The sequence below is a fragment of the Stegostoma tigrinum genome, chromosome 29 (genome assembly GCF_030684315.1).
Source record: "Stegostoma tigrinum isolate sSteTig4 chromosome 29, sSteTig4.hap1, whole genome shotgun sequence".
Classification (NCBI taxonomy): Eukaryota; Metazoa; Chordata; class Chondrichthyes; order Orectolobiformes; family Stegostomatidae; genus Stegostoma; species Stegostoma tigrinum.
Genome location: NC_081382.1, coordinates 45,572,205 through 45,585,847, shown reverse-complemented (window position 1 = coordinate 45,585,847; position 13,643 = coordinate 45,572,205). Strand labels below are relative to the sequence as shown.

The 13,643-nt window shown below is 45.8% G+C and overlaps 1 protein-coding gene across 7 annotated transcripts in view; it reads right to left on the bottom strand.

Annotated features, from left to right (window-relative positions):
* Nucleotides 1–13,643, bottom strand: part of vav2 (vav 2 guanine nucleotide exchange factor) — a 188,033-nt gene that overhangs the window by 55,284 nt on the left and 119,106 nt on the right. For all 7 annotated transcript variants that reach the window (XM_059638209.1, XM_059638210.1, XM_059638204.1 and 4 more), the window contains exons 5-12: nt 12,913–13,015; nt 11,870–11,968; nt 11,127–11,195; nt 9,821–9,921; nt 4,727–4,826; nt 4,212–4,307; nt 3,922–3,990; nt 2,145–2,231 (exon numbers count right to left, since the gene is read on the bottom strand). In XM_059638209.1, the coding sequence (XP_059494192.1) occupies nt 2,145–2,231; nt 3,922–3,990; nt 4,212–4,307; nt 4,727–4,826; nt 9,821–9,921; nt 11,127–11,195; nt 11,870–11,968; nt 12,913–13,015 (724 nt within the window). The remainder of the gene's footprint in view (nt 1–2,144; nt 2,232–3,921; nt 3,991–4,211; nt 4,308–4,726; nt 4,827–9,820; nt 9,922–11,126; nt 11,196–11,869; nt 11,969–12,912; nt 13,016–13,643) is intronic.

Here is a 13,643-nt window from a genome sequence, read left to right as displayed (position 1 = left end):
GTGTGTATGTGTGTGTATGAATGTGTGTCTGTGTGCATGTGTGTGAGAGAGAGAGACAGAGTGAGTGTGTATGTGTGTGAGAGAGAGTGAGTGTGTCTGTGTGTGTGTGTAAGACAGAGAATGCATGTGTGTGTGAGTGAGTGAGTGTGAGTGAGAGAGAGCATGTGTTGTGTGTGTGTGGGAGAGGCAATGAGTGTGTGAGAAACAATGAGTGTGTGTGAGACTGAGAGACAGAGAGAGAATGTGTGTGCGTGTGTGTGCATGTGAGTAAGGGAGAGGGACAACGAGTGTGTGTGAGACAGAGAGAGAGTGTGTGAGCGTGAGACAGTGAGAGACGTGTGTATGAGCGAGACAATGAGTGTGAGACAATGAGTGTGTGTGAGACTGACAGAGAGAGAGTGTGCGTGTATGTGAGAGTGAGAGAGAGAGAGTGTGAGTGTGAGCGCGAGGGTGTGCATGAGACAATGTGTTTGTGTGTGGGAGAGCATGTGTGTTGAGAGAGAATGTGCGTGTGTGACAGTATACAGTATGGTAGGGTCACCTGTTGTGCAACATGAGCCCGAGGGTCCAGTTGAGGCCATCCTCATGGGTATGGAGCTTGGCTATCAGCCTCTGCTGAGCAATTTTGCTGTCTTTTTTGCACACAACCTGTTGTTGTCTGTTTATGACCTTTTTTACTTTTTTACTTTTTTACTCAACATCAGCATCTCCACATCATAGCACAGCACTTGGATAAGTTCAAGGTAATCAGGCAGAGCCAACAGGCTTTGGTGAAAAGGAAATCATGTTTAACCAATTTATTGAAGTTAGTTGTCGTAAATAACATGTAGGGGTCTCAATGCTTTATCATTTACAATGGATGATGGGATGGCACATGCAGTTGCTAAATTTTCTGATGGCACATAGACAGGAAAGATTGTAACCTGTGACAAAGACATAGGAGGCTACATTAAGATACTGATAAGTTAGGGGAGTGGGCAAAGATGTGGGAAATGGAGTATAATGTGGGAAATTATGAAACGGCTCATTTTGACCAGAAGGGGAACAAAATCCTCATATCTAAATGTTGTGGGATTGCAGAGCTGTGAGATGTAGAGGAATATTGGTGTCTTCGGTCATGAATAAAAATGTTAGCATGCATGTACAGGAAGTCATTAAGAAAACCAACAGAATGCTAATGGACCGAATAAAAAATAGGAGGCTATGCTTGAGTCATTCAGGGCATTGGTGGGATCAGTACTACTGTCAGTATAGGTCTCCTTATTTAAGGGAGGGTGAAAATGTAAATACATTGGAAGCAGTTCCTTGACTAACCCCTGGAATGAGCAGGTTGCCTTATGAGAGAAGGTTGACAGACTGGGCTTGTATCCACTGGAGTTTAGAAGAGTAAGAGGCAACTTGAATGAAACATAAAACACTGAAAGGTCTTGAGAGGGTGGGCGTGGAGAAGTGAATTCTGAAGGACTCTGTCTAGAGACGCTGCCAGACCTGCTGAGTTTCTCCAACATTGTCAGTGATTTTCAGATTTCCAGTATTCCTGACTTTTGCCTTCAGACGGACACTTTCTCTCATGGAAGAATATTGACGTAGAGTTCACGATTTAAAAATCCGAGGTCACATTTGAAAATAGATAAGAAGATATTTTTCTCACTGAGGGTTCTGAACACTCTTCCTCCAAAGGTATTGAAAACTGCTGGAATACTTTTGAACAAAGAGGTAAATCAATTCTTGTTAAGCAATGAGGTGAAAAATTATTGGGGGGGGTGGTATGTATGCGGTGTGATCAAATCAGACATGACCCTATTAAATGAGTCATAATGGGAACTGCAGATGCTGGAGAATCCAAGATAATAAAGTGTGAGGCTGGATGAACACAGCAGGCCAAGCAGCATCTCAGGAGCACAAAAGCTGACGTTTCGGGCCTAGACCCTTCATCAGAGAGCTTGTTGTGTTCATCCAGCTTCACACTTTGTTACCATGACCCTATTAAATGACTGAACAGACCTGAAGACAGCGTGCGTGACTTCTGTTCCTAAATTTGTTTGTTCAGATTTGAGCAAGGGCTGTGCCCAGATCAACTGATCGATTACTCAACTGCCGATGTCACACACTCTCTGATCAATTGTTAAACCCTCTGCGCTCACCAGATTCTCTATCGAGCACTGGAATTCTGAGATCTTCTTCAGGGTCTCGTTATCCCTCTTAACTTCGTTGATGTACATTGCCAGATCCTGAAATAGAACCACACACATCATCACTTCAGATACAATCCACCACCACACACACATTCAATCACCACACAGCCCCATAGACACCGCATACACACACATTCAATCACCACACAGCCCCATGGACACCGCATACACACAGATTCAATCACCACACAGCCCCATAGACACCACATACACACACATTTAATCACCACACAGCCCCATAGACACCACATACACACACATTTAATCACCGCACAGCCCTGTAGACACCGCATACACACACATTCAATCACTTCTGATACAAATACCACCCCGCGTGCAAGCACACACACACACAAACACAGACATACAAACACAGAGTCTCTTCAGTGTCCAACCTGAGCAGCTCTCACTAGCAAGATATTGAGTTATCCCTAACTTAATCTCTGACATGAAGCCGCCCTCTGGTTTGTGCACAGTTTCTGTGTCCTTGTGGAAAATCTGGGCTGAACCCAGCTCTCAAATACACCAGCTGACAATTGTAATCAGCTGGAAGTGCCAGGCACCAGGCCTAGGTGGCGATCTTGTCCATCACTGACCAACACTGGCAGATTCCAGCTGATTTGTTCAAGTTGGCCTCTCAGTGGATTGAATACTCACTTGTGTCTGTGTGTCCAGAAGCCTTCCTCCCTGACAAATAGGACAGGCTCAGCATGTTCCTTTGTGAAATCCAGCACTGAACACTCACTGGCCATTTCACCAGTGAGGCATCACACAGAACCTCATCCTGGTTTACATACAGAATGCAGAACAGTATCAGCTAATCATCCAGAGCACTGAGGCCAAATTCAGCATAGCCTAAAATTAGTTCATGCCTCACTAGCAAAACAGTTGGGGGAGGCAAGGGTGTAGACAGTTGAGGTTGTGAGTCTGTAGGGAGGTGTGAATGTCACAGGGTAGGAGTAAATGGGGGGGGAGGGAGGTCAGGACAAGTGTGCATGTACAGGAATGTGAGAACAAGTGTGTGCAGGGGATAAGTGTGAATGTTGGGGTGTTAAATGTGAAAGCACACGGGGCAGGAGAGATGGCACGTGGGCGGGAGGCGAGGCGGGGTGTGGCGGGTGAGAGGCGGCGCAGAGCAGGACAGGCGGCGCGTGGGGCGAGGGCAGGAGTATGGAGGCAAAATGTGTGTGAGGCAACTGAGTTTGCATTGATGAGTGAGAGTTCATGGAGAGGCAAGTGTGAGTGGAAAGGGTGACTGTGCATCTTTCGTTTGGCTATCTCACTGCCTATATGTCTGAGAGACTCCACAGAATGAAACCAACATCTTAAACCCATCTCACTTTTTCTCTCTCTATCTCACTCACACTCACACGCACACACATTCTGATTTCACACTAAGGAAGTAGAGGCGAATTAAAGAAGCCCATCTGAGCATCTGGAGAGATGGCAGATTCGGGAGGGAAATTGGAGAGGTGGCAGATTCGGGAAGGAAATTGGAGAGGTGGCAGATTCGGGAGGAAAACTGGCGAGGGGGCAGATTCGGGAGGGAAATTATAGGGCCGACAAGGGTTAAAGCAAAGACAGTCAAATGGAAAATGTGAACAGAATTTGAGATTTTCAGGCTTGGCTTGAAAGGTCAGTGTCTGTGTAAATGCAGACCATTGGTCTAGTGTTGTGTCAAAGTGAATCTAGTGACTCGCATGGATTCTGCACCCTCAGGGCTGACCTGCATCGCCTCTAATGCTTCCTTCAGCTGCTGCTTCTCTGGACGGTCACTCGAGTGGCTGAGCAGCTCCTAGGAGAGAAACAAGATTAACCCAAAATGACCATCTCTGTCCCTCAGCAGTTTGACACAAGTCTCAATGACATCACAGGCTTGAGTTGGTGGGATGAGGATCACCAAATCGGTCAGTGCAAATTCTTCCCAGTTACACACAAGTAGTTAGCGTATCCAGATATGTGAACCTGTGACCTCTGACCCAGTGTGTGTGATCAATGGCTCCAGGTGATACATACCTTCAGTAAAAGGTGATACTTCAACACTCGTTGCATAGGTACCACCAGCAGATCTTGCAGCTTAAACTTCCCATCCTGAACTTTCAGGGTGCATTCCTGTGCAAAGAAAACAGAACTACTCACTGGATCACTATCAGAAACATGCAGGATACAGCACCCTCTGATTCGCGCTCTCTCTCGCTCTCTCTCGGTGTCCAGTGAAGCTGTAGGAGGAGGAACTGCAGACTCACAGCCAGATCCCAGCAACTCCCAGAGTGGGTGTGAGAGGGACAGAGTCAGGGCTGATGGGCTTGGGGGATGGGGGTGGGTTGTGGAGGGGGTGAGCTATCGTTGACAAGGGTGGGGTAGGGGCTGTGCATAGGCTGCATGGGAAACAGAGAGGCCGCGCGGGAGACAGAGATGGGAGAGCAAACATAAGAATTACTTCCATTGCCTTCCATGACTCCAGTATCATGTCTCAGCCCCCTCCCCCAGTTCCCCCACCACCCCAAGTCACAGCCTATGGGTTTATTTACCTCAATTTTACTCCGGATTTCCTCTCGGGAAGACAGGAGTTGATCCAATGTCTTTTGGGAATTTTCCATCTGACTGCAATATTTGCCATAAATCAACAGCCTACAACAGAAACACAGATTTGATCAAGGGGGTAACGAGGGGCGGGGAACTAACAAGGTGCAATGTGGAACACCTGGGGCATTTAGGGGTTAACAAGTGGCAGTGTCCTCTTGTTCCGACAGATGGAGCAGTCTGTCAATTCCAATGACAGAGGCAGTATTTCCCTGTTTCTCTGAGCACACTCTCAGTCGCAGTAACTCGATGTGGAAGAACACTGGGCCGTTTCCAGTTTATTAACATAGACCAGTCAGAGTCACAGACCATAACCACCATTGAAAGGAGATACAGTCGGTCACTCACTCCAGACTTATTGATTTTTTTCGTGAAAAGGGGAGTGGATTGGATAACTGAACTGATGGTGCTCAGTGGGATAGGGACCACTTTATCCCCAAAGAGAGAGTCTGATAGGGAGTTTCTGAATCAGGGAATGCACATGTATTATTTTATATTAAATTCATTCACAGGATGAAGATGTTGCTGACCAGGTCAGCATTTATTACCCAGAAGAGTCAACCTCATTGGCTTTGGGTCTGGAGTCATACGTCGGCCAGACCAGGTAAGGATGGCAGTTTCCTTCCCTGAAGGACATTAGTGAATCAGATGGGCTTTTCTGACAATCAACAATGATTTCACAATTATCATTAGACTTTTAATTCCAGATTTTTACTGTTTTCAAATTTCACCACCTGCTGCAGTGGGATTCAAACCCGATACACTAAACATTAACTGGGTCTCTGAATTCACAGCCCAGTGACAATACCACTAGGCCAGCACATTTCAAAAAACTACTCCACTACTCTCTTAAGACCATTCCTAAGTTGAACCCTTTCCTATCTCATGCTTTCTGCTATTGTTTCAGATTTCCAGGATTGAGTTCCTCTCTGATAGACACACCTTGTATTGTACATTGCAGAACCCTTTCACAAACCTGTTCCTGCTACAAGCCACAGGAAATCACTGACTGAGGATAAAGGGTCGGCAATCTAACCTCACCTGTACCCTCTGCTATAGGTCAATGCAAATGGTTCCTGCACTCTCTCAGAACACATATTAGAATCACAACCTAGGTGAGTAGAGGTTCAGGGTATTAGCACAACCCATCCTCTACCATTACCTTCCAAACTTGGAAATGTTGAACAATGATCCTTAAACCTGTGACAAATTTTGAATGAGGAACATTTACGAAAGAGGTCACGTTTTGTAATCGTATGGTCGCCATCCCACCACAACACCTCTAATCCCTGAGCCCACAGCAAGTGTCTGAGGGACATTTACAATTCACAAAGAAACACTGCCATCACCTAAACTGCAATCAGCAGTTTCTCACATCACACAGAGAAAAATAAACCCATCTTTCTTATGGTTACTTCACCACAGAATACAAGTCGGCTGCTTCTTAACATGGTAGCAAAACTGCTGAGCACCGGTGGGTGACATAGACTGACCCCATGGTGCACCGGTCAGTGGTCGACACTAACCAATTGGATATTGCTGTTACCAGATTCTTCCCAGTGACAGTCCAAGAGAATCTAGAGATCATACTGAAGCAGTAAATACAACATGCTCAGGATAGTTATGAGGGAAGTTGAATTTTTCAATGAACCTGTTAAATCTTTGCCAATCTGTTGTTTGACAACAATACTTATTGTGATAGGTATTACAATATTGGGCAATTATTTGGATTTTTCATTCTTTGTATGTTTGGGAATTTACAGGGAAATGAGAGACTGCAGGAAGGAGAATGTCACAGCCAATACACCCAGGAAACTTCCACTCGAATTGAGAATACATTTTCATTCTAAAATCAGCGTATTCCATAGGGATTGGTGCTGGGTCCACTTTTGTTTATCATTTATTTAAATAATTTGGATGAGAAGATAGAAAGCATGATTCGTAAGGTTGCAGAAGACACCAAAATTGGTGGTATGGTGGACAGTGAAGAAGGTTACCACTAAAATAGGGTCCTTGAAGTCAGAAACGGGTGAATTTATTATGGGGAACAAGGAAATGGCGGAAGAGTTGAATAGGTACTTTGAATCTGTCTTCACTAGGGAAGACGCAAGCAATCTCCCAGATGCAGTAGTGGCTGAAGGTTGTAGGGTAATGGATGAACTGAAGGGTATTTATATTAGGCAGGAAATGGTATTGGATAGACTGTTAGGTCTGAAGGCTGATAAGTCCCCGGGACCTGATGGTCTGCATCCTAGGGCACTTAAGGAGGTGGCTCTAGAAATTGTGGACGCATTGGTAATTATTTTCCAAGGTTCTATAGATTCAGGATCAGTTCCTGCGGATTGGAGGGTGGCTAATGTTGTCCCACTTTTCAAGAAAGGAGGGAGAGAGAAAACAGGAAATTACAGACCGGTTAGCCTGACGTCAGTGGCGGGAAAGATGCTGGAGTCAATTATAAAAGATGAAATTACGACTCATTTGGATAGCAGTAACAGAATAGGTCAGAGTCAGCATGGATTTACGAAGGGGAAATCGTGCTTGACTAATCTTCTGGAATTTTTTGAGGATGTATCTATGAAGATGGATAAGGGAGAGCCAGTGGATGTAGTGTATCTGGACTTTCAGAAAGCCTTTGATAAAGTCCCACATAGGAGATTGGTGAACAAAATTAGGGCACATGGTATTGGGAGCAAAATACTGAGTTGGATTGAAAATTGGCTGGCTGACAGGAAGCAAAGAGTAGTGATAAACGGGTCCCTTTCGGAATGGCAGGCAGTGACCAGTGGGGTACCACAAGGTTCGGTTCTGGGACTACAGCTGTTTACGATATATATTCATGATAGAGACGAAGGCATTAGAAGTAATATTAGCAAATTTGCTGATGACACAAAGTTGGGTAGCAGTGTGAAATGTGAGGAGGATGTTATGAGAATACAGGGTGACTTGGACAGGCTAGGTGAGTGGACGGATGCATGGCAGATGCAGTTTAATGTGGATAAATGTGTGGTTATACACTTTGGTGGCAAGAACAGGAATGCAGATTACTATCTCAATGGGTCAAGTTAGGTAAAGGGGAAGCACAATGAGATCTAGGTGTTGTTATACATCAGTCAATGAAAGCAAGCATGCAGGTACAGCAGGCAGTGAAGAAAGCTAATGGCATGCTGGCCTTCATCACAAGAGGAATTGAGTACAGGAGCAAAGAGGTCTTTCTGCAGCTGTACAGGGCCCTGGTGTGACCGCAATTGGAATATTGTGGGCAGTTTCGGTCTCCCAATTTGAGGAAGGACATTCTTGCTATTGAGGGAGTGCAGCGTAGGTTCACAAGGTCAATTCCTGGAATGGCGGGATTACCATATGTTGAAAGATTGGAGCAACTGGGCTTGTATACACTTGAGTTTAGAAGGATGAGAGGGAATCTGATTGAGGCGTATAAGATTATTAAGGGACTGGGCACTCTGGCGGCAGGAAGTATGTTTCTGCTGAGGGGTGAGTCCAGAACCAGAGGACACAGTTTAAAAATAAGGGGTAGGCCATTTAGAACAGAGTTGAGGAAAATCTTCCTCACCCAGAGAGTGGTGGATATATGGAATGCTCTTCCCCAGAAGGCAGTGGGGGCCAACTCTCTGGATACTTTCAAGAAAGAGATGGATAGAGGTCTTAAAGATAGAGGAATCAAGGGTTATGGGGATGAGGCAGGAACAGGATACTGATTGTGGATGATCAGCCATGATCATAATGAATGGTGGTGCTGGCTCAAAGGGCCGAATGGCCTACTCCAGCACCTATTGTCTGTTGTTACCCAAGGTTACAAAGAGACTTTGCTCAATTGGGTCAATAGGCTGAGGAGTGGCAGTTGGGTTTAATTTGGATAAATGTCAGGTGTTGTTTGTTTACGAAAATGCAAGGGCAGGACTTATACAATTAAAGGTAGGATCCTAGGTAGTGTCGTAGAAAACAGTCACCTAGGGGGTTCAGGTCCATAATTCTTTGAAATTTGCGTTACGTGTAGACAGGGTGGTTAAGACGGTGTTTAGTCTTTGCGTATAGGAGTTGGGATATCATGTTGATGTTGTGCAGGACGTTGGTGAGGTTTCTTCTAGAGTACAATGTGCAGTTTTGGTTGCCCTCTTATAGAAAGAATATTATTAAATTGGAGAGGGTTCAGAAAAGATTTACAAGCATATTGCTAGAAATGGAGGGTTTGAGTTGTAAAAATAGGCTGTTTTTTTCACTGGAGTGTAGGATGTTGAGGGGTGACCTTGTTGAGGTTTATAAAATCATGAGGGGCATTGATAAGGTGAATACAAAAGGTCTTTTCCCTAAAGTGAAGAAGTTTAAAACAAGGGGGCATATTTTGATGGCAAGAAGAGAAAAATTTCAAAAGGGCATGAGGGGGATTTTTTTTGTTTACATAGCAAGTGACTTGTGTGTGCAATGAACTGCCACAGGAAGCGGTGGAGGCATTTGGATAAGTACAAAAATAGGAAAGGTTTGGAGGGATGTGGGCTAAACGCAAGCAGGTGGGACTAGTTTAGTTTGGGAACATGGTCACTGTGGACTGGTTGAACCAAAGGGTCTGTTTCCAAATTGTATGTCCATGACTCCATGATCTGCTCCATGACTGCAACATTGCACAGGGTGAACCTGTGAGATGCTTCCATCGCAACACATTAAACATCGCACATCAACCATAGGTTTTTCTCACACACTCTCCAGAATGCCAAGCTTGGTAAATTTGAATTGCAGAACATCAAAAGAATATTATCACACAATAGGAACCGACTGTGAGAGATGTAGCTGCACTGACTCTGATACAGAGGTACAGATATTGTTATACTAACACAGACAGTAAGAGAGACAGAAAGGAGGGAGAGGGAGGAGAGAGGAGAATGAAAGGATTAAGGAAAGGGGGAGAGAAAGGTAAAGAGGAAAAAGATGAGAGAAGGACTGAGAAAGACTGAGACAGAGACAAAGAGAAAAACAGAAACCCTGAAACACAGAGTAAGACCAAAATAATCCCTGACTTTGACAGTTCTTACCGTTCTTTGAAATCCAGAAAGACTTTGTAGAGTGTGTTCCCTCCTGAGATTGCTGCCAAATCAATGGCTCTCAGTAAATTGTAATGCACCCAAATTAATTCCTGTAACAGAGAGAGAATGGTTTTGTCAAGAGAACGGAGATTTTGCCACAGCCTCTTTCCAAATGCCGGGAAGCTGAGGAGACAGACCAAGAAACAGAGAAACTAGGAAGAAAGTAGGCCATTCAGCCCACTGAGTCTGTTCTGAAATTCAATATGGTTTTAGCTGATCATACAAGTCAGTTCCCTGCTGCCGCTTTCTCCCCTACACTTTCATATCTTAGTCCTAAGAACTATATCTAACTCCTTCTTGAAAACATTTAATGTTTTGGCCTCAACTTCTTTCAATGGCAGAGAATTCCACAGGCTCCCCACTCTCGGGGTGAAGACATTTCTCCTCACCTCAGCCTGGCCTATCCCCTATCTTTAAACAGTGACCCCCTGGTCTGGACTCTCTGGTTAGTTGGAACATCCTTCCTACATTTGGCCTGTCCAGTGCTGTTAGAATTTTAAATATTTCTGCCATTCCCCCTCATTCTTCTAAGCTCCAGAAATATAGTCTCTCTTCAGAAGTCTGTCCTGCAGCCTCAGGAGTCAGTCTGGTAAACCTCTGTTGCATTCCTTCCTTCGCGAGACCATCCCTCCTCAGATAAGGAGTACCTAAAGATTAGAATATTTATTTTTATTCATTCACAGGCTATGGGCTTGGATGGCGAGGATTTCAAAATGCCCTGTGAAGGTAGTGTTGAGTCATCTTCTTTAAATAGAAATAAGCTTCTTGTCAGATCAGAACAGAGTGCAGTTATGAGTTCACTACACTGCCATGGCTTTGTAGTCACATGTAGACCAGGGATTTTTCAGAACAATCTGGCTGCTTCACAAAGGTCATTTCACCCAAATTCACAGAGGGCCAGAAGCATCTCTTTCACTGGAGAGAGAGAGAGAGAGAGAGAGAGGGAGATTATACAGCACAGGAGTGAGAGGAGGCTGTGACCCCCTGAACTACCACAGCTAGGAGGAACACTGAACCTTCGGTGTCAATACCATTCTACACCCTGATCTTGCTAACTCAGGAAACAAACTCCCACTAATTAGTGAATAAATGGAACTTTAAGTTTCCCAGCTGCTGTGGTGGGATTTAAAGTGCATTTATGCATTGCTGCCATAGTAAGATTAACACAATCACTGCTACAATATCCACTGTTTTTATGGCGAATAAAAAAATGGGAGAAGGTCATATTTTTAGAAATAAAACAGGAGTCACATACCTCAAGGTTGATGAATATAGCCTCCATTTCATGGGGAGTGAGGATAGCCTTTAGAGGGATCATGTAATTCTGCAATCGTCACACAAAGGAAGTGTTTTACACAGCAAGAGGAAAGGGAAAATAATTCACAATAAACCTTTCTCACAGACGACCCTCAGTCAACCCCTGATTAAACAGAGCTCTCTCCTTCCAAATCCCCCACAAAACCAACTCCAACAACATCCACAACAGCTTCACCGACACCAATACTAGCTGGAGTCAGCAGCCACCAGAGACAACCCACATTCTGATCAGTGGAATCAAATGGGTCTATAACCCATTAGGTAACTAGGTCCATAACCCAGGCTGAAAATGTCATTGCAGTGCCGAGGGAGCGCCGCACTGTCGGAGCGTCAGCGCCGAGGGAGCGCCGCGCTGTCGGAGCGTCAGCACCGAGGGAGTGCCGCGCTGTCGGAGCGTCAGCACTGAGGGAGTGCCGCACTGTCGGAGGGTCAGCGCCGAGGGAACGCCGCGCTGTCGGAGGGTCAGCGCCCGGGAGCACCACGCTGTCGGAGGGTCAGTGCCGAGGGAGCGCTGCACTGTCGGAGGGTCAGTGCTGGGGGAGTGGGCACTGTCGGAGGGTCAGTGCTGAGGGAGAGCTGCACTGTCGGAGGGTCAGTGCTGGGGCAGCGCCGCACTGTCGGAATAATATGGGTATTGTTTGACTGCCTGAGGCTGTAAATGAACTGGAGGCTGACACTTACTTTCTCAATGTCTTCGAGGGTTTTGTAATACTTGGCCTCAGTTTCTTGGATCTCAAGTAGGCAGCAGTTCCTTTTATCATCCTCGGTCATCCCCAACTTCTGTTAAATGCAAGCAACAACAAATTACTGGCAATGAGGTCAAGCAGTCACATGTGGAGAAGGGTGTGAAGGAGGAGAGCTTCAAGGAGTTGGAAGGGAGAGGAGATGGAGTGGGGGTTGCGAGGCAAGGGGAGGTCCAGGAGATGGACAGGTGAAGGGTTTGCATGGATTGAGGTGTAAGTCGATGAGGGTAATGAGGGGAGGGCATGGAGGGGCTGTGGAAACAGGGAGGACACATAGAGAGGGGTCAGATTGTGCGGGGTGTGAGGAGAGCATCGAGGAGAACAAATGGTGGGAGGTGAGGTGGTGAGGGGCAGAAGACACTGTGGAGCCACAGACTGTCCCATGAACCATGTCACTGAGCGATGTGCTGTGAGCAATTTCTAATTCAATGATGTAATCTCTAGATTTCAACTTGATGGTTTAAGAAAGGAGGGCCCACAGGGGAGTATGGAATGAGCAGGATATTGGTCAGGGTGGAGACTGCTTGTGTCTTACCTGCACATACTTGACCTGCAGCATCAGAAAATCAAAGAGGTTTCAGTAAAATTGCAGCAATTCATCCCAGAGCCTCCCTACGTGACAGCAAACAGACACAGGGCCATGCTGTCCTTTATCACACAAATCACATACCTTCATCACCATTTACATTTGTCCCAAATGCTAATTAAGACAGAGAAAATAGAACTTTACTTCACACAGGGCAGGTGAGAGAAAGGTCACAGCAGCCAGGATAGTCCAAGAGGGAGGGGAGAGAGTGGAGGAAGGTGCTGAAAAGAGGCCAGAAGAGGTGAAGATCTAAGAAGAGTACAAGAATAGAGTGAACTGCGGCCTCCTCCCCAGGGGCTTCGAGTAAATAGTCTGGGCCTTTAACATGAGACATTGGCTGGTCTGGGTGAATGACTGAGTAATTGTGTGGGCAGCGCAGCAATCTCTGTGTTTACCATGGGTTGCCGAACTTCCACTTTGATGATGTCTTCGTAGATATCATCGCCATCGTCCTCACATGGGACACAGTCGTAGATATCATCTCCCACGTCATGTTCACTAGGAGAAAAAAAAACACATCCAAAACATGAACAATAAAATCACCGCAGAGTGAAAGAAATGTCCAGGATCATAGGCAGAGAGAGATCTGAGAACATGGAGAAAGAGAGAGGAAGATCTGAGAACATGGGGAAAGAGAGAGGAAGATCTGAGAACATGGGGAAAGAGAGAGGGAGATCTGAAAACATGGGGGGAGACAGAGGGAATCAGAGGTCACAGGGAGAGAGGGATCAAAAAACTGGGGAGAGTGGGATCAGAGAAAATGGGAAAAGTGAGGGGAATCAAGATCACAGGGAGAGACAGGAGGATCTGAGAACAAGGGAGAGACAGAGCAATCGGAGAACATGGAGAGTGAGGGATCTGAGAACACAGGGAGATAGAGGCAGTTCCCGGGGAGAGGGGTGGTCCAAGGAATGCAGGAAGGTGGGTGTCTGCACAAAGGGTGCACTGAGATCTTTGAAATGAGAAGTTAACCAAAGGTACGAGCAGTGTCCAGGATAATGTAAGATAAAAGGGATTTCAGATACAGGGCCTGCGCATCATTGCCACCTAATGTACAGCATTCAGTGTTCAATCTCACTGTACATCAGCACCGTCACAGGGTCAGTGCTCAGGGAGTGCCGCACCG